The 13,383-nt window shown below is 40.8% G+C and overlaps 1 protein-coding gene across 1 annotated transcript in view; it reads left to right on the plus strand.

Moving 5' to 3' along the window:
* The window catches only part of LOC126354825 (phosphoinositide 3-kinase regulatory subunit 4), a 192,191-nt gene extending 179,112 nt beyond the window's left edge, over positions 1-13,079 (plus strand). The window contains exons 27-28 of the mRNA XM_050004768.1: positions 6,197-6,372; positions 10,165-13,079. Of these exons, the coding sequence (XP_049860725.1) occupies positions 6,197-6,372; positions 10,165-10,390 (402 nt within the window). The 3' untranslated portion in view covers positions 10,391-13,079. The remainder of the gene's footprint in view (positions 1-6,196; positions 6,373-10,164) is intronic.
* Positions 13,080-13,383: the final 304 nt, after the last annotated feature.

The raw sequence follows: 13,383 nt of genomic DNA on the forward strand, positions 1-13,383 counted from the left end.
TCCAAGGTGAATCGTTTGCCCCTCTGAGACTTTTTAAGGGGACCAAAAATGGCATAATCTCAGGGGGAGAGGTTCAGAGTGTATGGAAGGTGTCCGAGAACCCCCCCCCCCATTTAAATTTCTGCAGGAGTGGTGCGACTGTGTTGGCCATTTGAGGCTTTGAATTTTCATGGAGCAGAATGCCCCAGCAGGTGAGATTGCCAGGTCGTTTTGATTTGATTGCTTAGTCAAGGTGGTCAAGGCTTGTGAGTAATGCTGGGCATTCACTGTTGTCCCATGTTGCAGGAAGTGAATCAGAAGGGGTCCATCTTGGTCAAAGGAGAATGTCAGCATAACTTTTCCTGCACTCATGTCGATGGCCTTGCCTTTTTTTTTTTTTTGCTCTGGGTGCTACAGCTGAAGACTTTGTCGTTTTTCTTCTGGTTCGAAGTTATGACACCATGACTCATCTCCAGCTACTACTTGTGCCAGGAACGCATTCTCTTCCTGAGCGTAGCACTACAGGTGAGCAAGACAGTGGGCCATTCAACATGCTACCTGGTGTGGTTGAAGACTGTGGGGCACCAATAGGGCACACTGCGCATGTGCAGTCATTCCTTCATGATGGTGTGAACACTTCTGACTCTCAATCCGACCACAGCAGATATGGCTTTCAACGTCACTCGGCGGTCCTGGGTAATGAGTTCATCCACCAGCGGGACGATGTCATCTCTAATGCAGTGTGGTGCTCCAAACCATGCGTCATCGGCTAACGACACCTGCCCAAGCGCTTGTGCCACACCTTGACCCTTGCAAGGGACCTGCTGTGTTCACCATATATTTGTGACATTCATCGATGAATGTCCGTTCCTCCTACTCCTTCTGCTGTCAGAAAATGAACACCACCTCTTTGCTGTTCTGTTGACGCTTCCATGTCACTGTTTGTAATGCTACTGGGAGCGTTGGACGATTTATGCATGCTGCTGCTAGCTCTGTATAGTCAGGTGTCATGGATGCGTGCCCTCTAGCGATAGGCTGTGAACTTCCATGCTCTGGTTGGAACCACACCTCGTGGTGATTTCGTATCACAATGACTATGTGCCTAGAGGTTTACACTAATGTACTAGACTAAGGGTGCCTGAAAAGTTTCAATCAACATACATTGGTCTGAATATTTTACAGTTTAATTACATAGTGTCCTTAATGTTCCCACCCAGAAAAACAATCTGTTGGCCTGATATTAAGAGTACACGTTTGAAGAGTATGTGCCTGAATGGCACTTGTGATCTGTGGACAAAGCCATTGTTTTTGTGAGTGAACAATGAATAAACACAAAGGATGTAAGCCAGAATATCCAAGTATTGAGCAGGGTCGAATACTGAGTAGGAGCTTTTGATACAACTAGGCATAATGCAGGGTGTGACACTAAGCTGTGTTGCATGCCTAGATTCAGGTTGCTATTTGGTGAGACCGTGTGACATTGCGGTGGTACCGGTACCTCTGATGATGCTGACTCAGTCTTGCTGGAACGCCTTTGCGCTGTCATCGATAATGTTGGGTAACGGGGATATTAAATTCCTCTCCTCTTGAGAAGGGGCACGGCTGGGGCAGAGGGAGTGGTCCAGTCTCCAAAGATTCTAAAACTGTTCTCTCATCACTTGTCCATGTGCTGGCGGGGTTACAGGGGCAGAGGTCATACTGTGACTTGGAAAGGATGAGAGTGGGGTGGGTAACCTGGCTGGAGGTATCTCGTGTGTGGTGCATGAGGCAAAAGAGGAGGCAAAGATGGGGACACCAATTGCAATGGCAGTCAAAGACAGAGCTGGTAATGGTGGAGCAAATGAATGCTCTTGGCCATAGTGTTGTACTGCTGTTGGCCCACATGGGCAAGGATGATACCTTTGGTCTACCCCAGATGCTGACTGAACATGTGAGCCCAGACAAAAGCACCCTTCTTGTAGGCGGACTGGTAAGCAGAATGGGCACATTGTATGGGACACAGGAGGTCTAACAGGGTGTCATGGCTCTAGTCTGGTAGAATTTCACCTGGACTAATTCCGCTGTTGGGTGTGGACCTATACGTCATGAGGAAGCTGTACAAGACCTTCTGCATCTGAGTCTTGAAGTATGGACCATGCATTCAGCTGTGAAAAGGGGTGGTGTGAAAAGGGGTGGTGGCCAGATGCTTGATGCTGTTGTGGCAACAGGAACCCTTGAACTGATCGTAAATTTGGGCCCAGTGTCTGATACCAGAGCACAAGATGCAACCTCAATGGTGAAAATCCTCTCAAGGGCAGGGGTGGTGGCAAGGGAGGTAGTGGACAACATGCACACATCATATAGAAAATTGGAAAGGGCGTCCACAACTAACAGCCACACAGCTCCCTGAAATGGCCCATCAAAATCGATGTCCACCCTCTCCCATGAGTGGTCAGGGTGGGGCCATGGGAAAAAATGTTTGTGCTGGGGATCCTGATTGAGGGAGCAGGCAGGCCTGGAGTGGCATCATTTGCAGTGTTGATGTAGATGCTGGGCCAGTAGACTTGCCACTGAGCTAGTGCCTCCATGCATTTCATCCCCCAGTGTGATATGTGAAAGAGCTGAAGAATGCCGGGCCCAGAGAATGTGGAATGAAGACCCAGCAGTCAGAGCCTTCCATGGCCAATGTCAAGACACCCTGCAAGGCACCGAGCCAGTAGCACAGCACAAAATTACAAAAAACAGAGCTGGCCTGTCAGGTAATGTGCTTTGTACACCCCTTCTGGACCGTTGTTGAAACCTTGCAAAGTTTGGAGTTGTGGGAAGCCATCACAGCCACCTCACATGCTGTCAGCGGGAATTCATCCAAAGTTGTTTGTAGCTGTTGATTCTGCGCAAAACAAACAGCCTCATAGTGCTCAAATTCTGCATCAGGCAAAGAGGGAGGTGGGACAGGGCGTCTGCCATGGTCTGTTAGGTGGTGGGCCAAAAATTGATGTCGTATTGATACATGCCCAGCATTACAGATGCTGCACCATCTTATCTGGAAGATTAGACCACTGCCAAAACAAGGAAATCCAAAGGTTTGCTGATCAGTCAGTAGGTGAAATTTGCTGTCATACAAATACACATGAAACTTTTTGACACCATAGAAAATTGCTGAAGCCTCTTTCCCAATTTGGAAGTAGTTAGCTGTGCAAAATTTAACATTTTGGAGGTGGAAGCAGTTGACACTCTGAACCATCTGACAACTTGTGAGATAAAACTGCCACAGTGCCATACTGGGGTCATGTCTCTCACCAATGTTAATGGCAGACATGGCATATATTGGATCAGACACCATCAGACCATCCATAAGGCATTGAAAAGCCTGCTGACAGGAAGCCGACCACACAGATTTGACACCTTTCTTGCGCAGCTGATTTAATGGGTGCACAATCTGCTCAACTTGGTGTTTGAACTTTGGATAGTACACGATTTTGCCCAGAAACTCCTGCAACTGTTTAAAGTTAGTGGGCGCTGGCATGTTGATAATCACATCATTGTGGTTGTGCATGGGTGGGATACATTTGTGACTATGATTGTGCCCCAGGTGTTTGACACTGGCGGCAAAGAAACTGCACTTCTCCAACCGACAGTGTAAACCATTTTGCTGGAGCCATTTAAAGAGGGGTTCAAAATTCTAGTAGTGCTCTGCATGAGTCAGGCCAATGACAATAATATCATTCAGATAATTAACACAGTATGGAATTCCTTGAATCAGCTGTTCTAAATACTTTCGAAAAATAGTGGGTGCACTCACAAACCCAGGTAGTGAGCAATTGTACACAAACAAGCTAAACGGCATATTTAAATTAGCAACTGACATGTAGTCTCATCAAGCAGGAGCTGGAAGTAAGCATACTGTAAAACGGTTTTGCAAAATATTGGCCCCTAAGATAGCTTAGACAACAACTCTTCTAGGTGAGGCAGTGTTAGTGATCAATGTTCGACAGTGTGTTAACAGTGGACTTAAAATTATCACAAATACATAATGAACCGTTGGGTGCTTAATGACTACCACAGGAATTGCCCTTGACTGGTGGAAACTGAAGAAATAATGCCTTGGTCCTGAACCTGTGTAATTTACACCTGAAGAGCCTCATGAACCACAAATTGAACCAGTTGAGTACTACAAAACTTAGGCACTACCAAAGCCTTCAGAGTAATCTGAGATGTAAAGTTACATGCACTACTGAGTGTTTTTTTTTCTTCAAATATGTCCTTGTACATCGGCACAGTGCATCAAGATCAGAAAAAGGCACCATGATTGACACTAAATTAACTTGGTCCGGTACTGTGAACCCAAAACTAGTAAAGGTGTGTACACCAAAAATGTTAGTAGCAGTCAGGGAGTGCACCACTAAAAAGGTTAGTACTTGTTCATCATTTTTGTAGTTCGCTGCCAGTTACAATTTTCTGAGAAGAGGAATGGACTTATTGATTAAGGAATTCCACGGCCTGGCCAAGTAACATCAAATTCAAGGTAAGCTTTGATGCCAGCTGGGGAAACTGCTAATGGTTAAGTCATGACGGAGTGTATGGTCATTTTGCCATCCTGATGCAGCAGCGTATGTGTCCAACGAGCTGCCTATTGACACATGACATCCAGGTCACCACTCTTACCACAAGCTCAGCACCCTGCAGCATGGTGCAGGCACCAGCATCTGGTGTGCCTGTTGCCATACTCGGGACAAGACTGTAACATTTGTGATGTGTTTGACTTATGATGCGATTCTGGAGGGGGGGTGTTTCTGACCTGCCTGGGTAACATTACAAAGGAGGTCACCCAACTCTAAGGGCAGGACCAGAATCGGCAACATACTTACTAGTGTTCCAGATGCTTGGCAACTGTGATGAGACTTAGAATCAGAGGATGAATCATCAAATGACCTCCACTTACAACCTGAGAAATGTGAATTTCATTGGGAAAAGCATGATGAATTGCCAAAGCAACATCAGAAGACTTAGCAATTTTAAGCATTTCACCAAAACTAGAATTTGACTTGGCCAAAGCTTTAGCAGTAACCTCTGTGTTAGGGGCAAGACACCAATCTCATCCCAAATCAACAATTCCACTTAATGAAACTTAACAGTTCTGGCACATAAAACTGCACTTGCTTGCAAGAGCCCACAAGTCAGCTGCCCAAGCAGACACTGTTTATGACACTGATTAAACTGATTTCCAGAAGCAGCTGACTGTAGTTTTGGTTAACATAGCACAGAGAGCACTGAAAGACAAGTCACTATGTTCTGAGAGTGGCTGTAGTTTTTGCACCACTTAATATAAATGACTACCGGAAGACAATAGTAAATCGCATTTCCACTCAGTAGAAATATCACACAGATGACAATGCAAGTAAAAATGTTGGAAGTAGACATCTCAGCTCTCTGAAACCTCGTTGAAGGGGTGGAGGGGGGGCGGGATGTTGTTGGTACCACAGCAGTGCCCTCCAACTGCTGTGGTGGTTGCTGCTGCAGGAGAGCAGACTGCTGTTCCTGCTGAACCCCAAAATATTGCTGTTGCTGCCACAATTCCATAAACTTGGGGTCCATAATGCAGGAACCAAAGGCGAACACAACATCGTAATCACTATGAACAGAACCAGCACTGACATGAGTGGAGCAATGAACAAACATTATAGGCATGATACAAATGAGCACAAGCAGTCTACGGTACCAGACTGTGGCCACTCACCAAGATCATGCTGGAATCTGACTGTCTGGGTGTACTGCTTCTGCTCTGTTATCACTAACATCCACTGGTGGGTATTTTAAAAAGTTTTTCAAAGTTCCATTCAGTGGTTCTTTTATTTTTATTTTTTTATGCAATCAAATGGCTAGATTAGTCAAGCACTGTACTGTCCCAAGAGATGGTTCTGCTGAGGATCAAAGGCAGACCTGTGGCATGTACTAGTAACCAGTGCCAGCTCTTCCTGCAGAAGAGAGAGAAATAACGGACCACCATTCATGTTGCACAATAGGACACATCAGATGTTCAGCTTACTCTAGCATATTCTCTGAAGTAATGCAGTTGCTTTGGTGTCTGTATTGTAGTTTCCACTTCTGTATGTCTCAATGTTCTCTATATTTTACATTTAAACAGTTTCTGACAATTTGTGTGTGTGTGTGTGTGTGTGTGTGTGTGTGTGTGTGATTCAAAGCTTTTACTGTTTCTTTTTTATTTTAATAAAAACAGGTTCACCAGAACAGTGTTTGTGCAATGTATGCTGGATGTGTAGACCGATCACCATTTGTAATTACTGGAGGAACAGATATGAGAGTCAGATTCTGGGACTTAGAGTCCCCTAATGAGTCATATCTTGCTATACCAGCTGCTAATGATTCTGTAACACCATCTACAGTCTGTTATAAGTAAGTACAAGATATTTTGTATGTAGACATTATAACATTCCAAATACAGTGTATGTTCACAGCTTCCACAGAAATCTCACTGTCAAACTGCTGCACAGTGCTGTCCTCGTTGGGCAGCAAATACTTACTTGGCTAAGGTGTATGTAGATGTACTGTTGTTATTTTAGTAGTAGTTCTTGTAGTTCATTGTATTATCTAATTAAAGTTCATTTCTGTGTCAATGATACATTTTTCTGTAACAATTTACACTCCACCTATGGAATAATAACTATGATGCTAGAGGTAGATTGTAATGCTGTTTTTAATCCATTAAAGTTGTGAAAAAAAAGCAAAATGTGAAACTTGGTTCTGGGACATAATATGCTCTTCTCCAATACTAAGAGAACTGCATAGTTTGACACCCTAATGACAGTGCTTCATATCCTCACATAAGAAAATGGAACAAAGTTTGTTATGTAACGCAGGAGATTAGTGTACAGCCTGATTTACCACAATACCACATGAGTTTTGGAACATTATCTTAATATAGTGTAGTATCTTAGATGAACAGAGTTGAAATACATGTAATATTGTTCATTAAACTTACATCTATATATGATCATGCAAACTGAGAGTATTGTGACATAATCGGATTTGTTCTTCTGAGTGTCATATTGACTGATAGTCAGTGTGAATAAAAATCCTCTAACCAAAAGAGGAATATATTTTGTTGGTTAGCAGAAAAAAAAAATGTACTTTGTGTGTGTGTGTGTGTGTGTGTGTGTGTGTGTGTGTGTGTGTGTGCGCGTGCGCGCGCACACACGCACGCTCATGCGCTTGTGAGCACTGATTATGGAGTAAGTGTTTTCTAATTTTCTAACCAGTCCTCTCTTCTCACAAACTTTTCACTTGTTCACTTATTCCCTTCGTCCATTCTATTAATAATGTTACTGTGGCTCCACTTGATAGAATGTGTCCAGGTTTGTAGCTGAATTGACAATCCCGTTTTGGATGCAGTAATTTTACAACTGAACTAATGATTTTCTTCAGGTGCCTCAAGCAATGGTCTTATGTTTGCCTTCTAGAGGGACTCCAAGCAGTCCAGTTGTAGTCAGTCAGCATAAATAAACACACTAAGCTGTAGCACTTGAATGGTAGTAGCTCAGTCATTGAAATTAGGTATGCAAAATGAGTTTGTCTGCTCTACAAGAAACCCAGACACATGCCATAAATCAACCAAATCAAGGAAATATCATAAGTAACACAGGCCTACTTGTTGGAAACTTATCATGGAAAGTCATAGCAGTATAAATTTAGCTCCAGTCTCTTGTATATAATCTCTAGCGTGACCCTGATTACAGCGCTTTTCTGAATCTTTATCACACACTTTTCAACCACTTTTAATTAATTAATTATTGGTTTCTCGATCTCAGGCTTACTGCACTTAGAATATTTTTCACTAGATGTATTCGCCTTTTATTTATAGAGCATCTTCTGTTGTCATTCTGGAAATACAGATACATAATATGTCTCCAAATTTTGATATTTATGGATTACAGTATTTCTTTATAAAATTTGTGTGAATTAAGTCCTGGTGTTTTTGCCTCTTGTTTACACATTGTACAAGCTACTGCTTTTTCCTTCGGTGTCAATGAAGGCTGAAGTCAGACGAAACTTGAGTGCACTTTCACTTTAGGCAATTTTTCACATTTTCAAAACCTGCTTTTTTGTACACTTCATTGGTGTTTTTTCCACATCAACTACCTTTAGTAATACTTGATTGGATAAATAGTACTGTATTTTCATATGTTCCAGCCAGTGTCTTTGTTCATTCATTTGTTTTCTTTGTGTGTTGTCATCCCCTGAGAGAGAGAGAGAGAGAGAGAGAGAGAGAGAGAGAGAGAGAGAGAGAGAGAGAGAGAGAGAGATGCTCAGTGGAGATGTTTATTGAGGAAGTAGGTGAGAGAAGTGTTTCAAGACCTTCTTCCTTCTTTATTTTTGTCTCTCTCTCTCTCTCTCTCTCTCTCTCTCTCTCTCTCTCTCTCTCTTCTCTTTCTTTCTTTTTGGAGGCAAAGGATGGCCATGCAAAGAAACATATTACTTTTAATCAACTTGCCATCATCCATTTTCATTAACTGTTCATAGCATGTCAGTCTCTGTTCATGGATTGCATTTGTAATCTTGTACATATTCACACATACACTAGTGTCCAATATTAAAGCAACAAACAACTATTCCTCCATCCTGTGTCTAATTCCTAACATAATCATACAAACTGTCAACAGATCTGTGTTCAGTCACTGTCTGCATGAAAGATAGTATTCCAGCCAATGATGAAGTGCCAAATGGGGTAGTGTTTGCCGGGTAGTCCTATATCCACTATTGCTGTGTACACAGTCACAGAAGGTACATTATGGCACAGGGAAGATGCCTACCAGACTCTCTGCGATGTAGGACCAGAGGAAGAATGGAAGCAGAACAGTTGGAAACTAATGTGGCCCAATGGTTTAATGTGAATTGTTCTATTGTTTCTCAAATGTGGCGAAAGTTTATAGAGACCAAAACTGTATATTGAAAACCAGGGCAGAACCGACCATGTGTGACATTAGAAAGAGGCTGTAAGGGCATTTGACATCACAGCATCCACTGAACGTGTCATATTGAGGCAAACTGTGCACAGAAGGCTTTGGCAGAGTGGCCTTTATTATCAGAGACTGCTGTATGTGCACCTCTGATGCGTCTTCACAGGAGAAAACGTCTAGAGTGGAGTCGTCAACACGCTACCAGACAGTTGAACAGTGGGCCAATGTTTTTTTCACAGATGAATCCTGATTTACTTTGGAGAGTGATTTGCCGCAGATTTGCATCTGGAGGGAATGTGGAATACGATTTCAGGACCCAAACATTGTGGAAAGAGACTGATATCAAGGAGGATCTGTAATTCTGTGGGCGGTGAGTATGTTGAGCACTTGAATACTTCATCAAGAAATAGTACGGGTGAATTAGCAAGGTTTAACTGCTATCAGGTATTGTGACGAGATCTTGGAACATCATGTGCAGTTGTTGCGAGATGCTGTGGGCCCAGACTTCTTATTGATAGACAATAATGCTTGATCTCATAGAGCACTGGTGGTTTATGTTTTCTTGGAAATGGAAGATAATGCACACATGATGTGGCCTGTTCACTCTCCTGATTTGAATCTTATAGTGTATGTCCAGAATGCAGGATGTTTCATGTCAGCATCCACCAACCACTCTCCAAGACTTGTGCACAGCTCTGCAAGAATAATGGGCATTATTGCTTCAATAAGAGATTGCTGACATCATTTGTGGCATGCTCCATCACTGTCGGGCCTGTATTGCTGCCGGAGGTGGTCACATCCCTTACTGAGCACATTAATCAGTTGTCGGAATGTGTGTTTGCAAATCCATTAAGTTGCAAAAAAAAATGAAGAACGTTTTTGTCTACCATTGTGCATGTTGCAGTTGTTTATGTCCTGTATTATTTATAGTTTTCCTGCTTTACTATCACCTGTTTCTATGGTTTTCTGGCAAAATAAGTGCAGCCTTGCAATGTTTCCATTTGTTGCTTTAATTTAGGACTTCAGTGTAGATCCCAGTTTGTCCACTCCTTTCATACTTCTTGCATAGTGTTTGTAGCCCCTAACTGTTTATTAAGAACACTACTTCCTTCAACTGCATTAAAGATTTCTGCACATTTAAAAGATAGCTAGAGCAATATTCTCCTGGAGTAAACACACTTTATCTAAGGAGATGTGCAAAAACTCCCTCTCTTTTTTTATTTATTTACAGGTCACGGTTAGTGGATGGAACCAATGTAGTGCAAGAGGTGCAGAAGCCACGATCACAGTCTGGAGGAGTCCAGAGACAGCGCAGTAACGAAGAGGCACCCCGCCCGGGCCCTGACCAGCCTCAGGCAGGCCATCATGATTGGATTAGTGAAGTGGCCATGTGTCAGGCATCACAGTGTTTCCTGCTTACTGGGTCTCGTGATGGAGTTATCAAGGTCTGGAAGTAGGGGTGTAAACTAGTCTTCGTGATAGTCCTCCACTGTCTACTGAAGCCTATACAAACTTACAAGACCTCTGTTATTTCGCTAAGGAAATGGCTGTGAGGCAATAAGGTGACAATACTTTCGTTACATTCCACAATACAGTCGCTGTGGCTGTTACATTGTTCACAGACATTTGTCAGTCAGTCTTGTATATAGTAGCATTCATTATGACACTAAATAAGCTCTCTTCAGTTCTGTTTTCATAGCAACGTCATTTTCTTTCTTAGCTTTAATTGTGTTCCCAATCCATATATATCATTGATACTGTTACATACCATTTGCATTCCCTTCAGTTATTAGTGTGGGAATAGTGCTGTGTGCTTTTATATTATACACATTGACAAATTAAATATAATAATTAATTGTTGACTAGGAGAACAGCAACTACAACATAAATGTTCTGATAATTTTATAGCTTAATTGTATGTAACTCCTCCTGCTCCATTTCCTATAATAGTTTTGAAGATGGTGATTCCATTAATGCTAGGTTTGTAGTTTAAAATCATAATAATTAACAATAATGTTCATACACATCTCATTTTTTAATGTCCCTTTTCTGTTTTGACTGGTTCTCTTTACGTGAACAAGAATTTTGTATGATAAAGATTTTTTTTTTGTGCTATGCTTGCCTTTTTTTCATATCCTCAATAGATTATATTCCAACTCAGGGCACCCACACTATGTTGGCAAGTAATTTCAATTACAATGTGTTATTGATCCTATCTCAATTTCCCTACTCAAGTAAATATGTTTAACTTGACCTCAGAGACTGCTTGGTCTTATGCTTTTGTTCCAAGGATAATTTTCTAGAAAATTTCATATTTACAGAGAGAATGTCATTTGAATTACTATTCTGAAGCTGCTTTGTACCCAAGTTGCATTTTAGGGAAACTTGTTATGGTAACACAATTTGAGGTGTTTTTATAAACTGTGATTGTACTAAGCCAAGTTCTATTGAATAATTTGCCTCAGAGTTATGTTTCTCAGGTTAAAGACCTTACTGTGGTGGCCATAATTAGCAGACTGTTTTATCCATTAATCAATCATGTCTTGATATTGAATGCTTGACAGGCTGTTGTGTAACCATTCTTTTAAAATGTGATTTGAAGACCTCTTTTGTAAATGTAGTAAGTCAACAGTAATAGAAAAATTTAGTCTTTTTGAGATTGAGGGGATACTATTTAATTATCCTCGAGGGAGGTAACTTTTAGTTATGACTGACATTTTTCCTACCAATCCCTGTTCATGAGAAGGTAATTTTATTGTTGCAAATTGGATAAAATTATTTATTTTTATTCTGTAGCTAACATAAAGTAACGTGACCAAAGTAATGCATCTAGGTTGCTCGGCACACAAGACTTGCTGTATCAACTATTTTCATAGTAATTCATTAGCAACTTTATCAAACAAATGTTTTCACTGACTTACTGTTTACCATATTTATGTTCTTATGTTAAGAATCCATTTGAGAAAATATGCTAGCACAGAAAATATCAGAAGAGTGGTTTTTTTTCATATTTGTGTCTCCTGGATGTGTAGTAAATCAAAATGAAAATAATGTTCCTTTTGTTTGCCAGTATTTTCGTTTTTTTACCTAGGGAAATACTACCTTTTATATCTCACTAAATGATATCCTCACGTTGATGATAAGACTGAAACATTTTTGAACATCACCGAAAATTGCATACAATTTGTTTTTCTTATTATTTTCATAGTTTATATTAACATCTGTGATAATAAAGTAGTACCAAAAATCATTGGTACATATACTGTCCAGATATATTACTCTGTATATATGTGAACTGTGAGTAATACAATTTCTTTGTAATGTTTTTGATATTAAATGATATTAACAGTTACATTATTGTTTCAACACCCTCAACTGTGAATGACACAAGCATTTGGTGAAGTCTGGCTGATGGGAACAAGGGCACCTATACAAAGTTTTGTAGGTGGTGGGCTTTGACCTGGATGTATTTTTTTAATATTGTGGAAGACAAATGGTGACTTGTAAGTAGCCATAAGTAGGTTAGAAAGAGAATTTTGTTTCTTATTCCTAGAAATTCTTTACTCCTAAACTCAATGATATTACATGGTCACCTGATAATCACATTATTTATTAAAGCAATTCATTGTCACAATGCAGGAATACTTTTCAAGGGAGCAGCATTGTTTATTGACCAAATATGCTGCATTATAATTATTCTGCAGCAATAAGATATCTAAATCTGTCATTATCTTTGCATGAATGCATCTGCATACTGTTGCTTATACAGGGCTCCAACAAACCATCTAGTGTGGTAATGGATACTGGAGTTGCTCAATCTGGGTGTTTTTACTTCTTGAAGGAGTGGTGGGACTAAAAAGGAGAGACAAGTAAGAAGTTGGGCATTGTAACAAAAAGGATTAGATAGAGATAAGTATTCTGTGTTTATTTTAATGGTTATTCTTTTAGCTAGTAAGAGACAAATATGTACGTGAATTTAATTTTTTTTAAATATTTGTATGATAATACATGGCAGTTGAAACCACTGCCATTACTTAAAATTATGTTTTGATGAGTAGTAAGTTTAAAAATGGGATAGAAAAATTTAAAAAAGACATGATCAAACAGTGGAAAGTTGAGGATGGAATAACAATAATATGAATAGAATAGATTGTTAGTCTGTTAGTCACCTTTCAGAGGAGATGTTGAGTCATAGCCAGGCATAATGAAAAAGACTGTTAAAATATTTAAGCTTTTGGGTGAAGCTCTTCTTCCGAAGTAGAAAACAAACACACACACACACACACACACACACACACACACACACACACACACACACACACCACTGTCTCCAGGCAGTGAAGCCTGACTGGCAGTTGGTGTTGCAAAGATGACGCCACCACCTTGAACCCTTCCAGTGACTTCTGAGAGGAATGGGACACTACCATTACTGAACTTGTGGACAACCTTT

Source organism: Schistocerca gregaria, chromosome 3 (assembly GCF_023897955.1).
Source record: "Schistocerca gregaria isolate iqSchGreg1 chromosome 3, iqSchGreg1.2, whole genome shotgun sequence".
Taxonomy (NCBI): domain Eukaryota; kingdom Metazoa; phylum Arthropoda; class Insecta; order Orthoptera; family Acrididae; genus Schistocerca; species Schistocerca gregaria.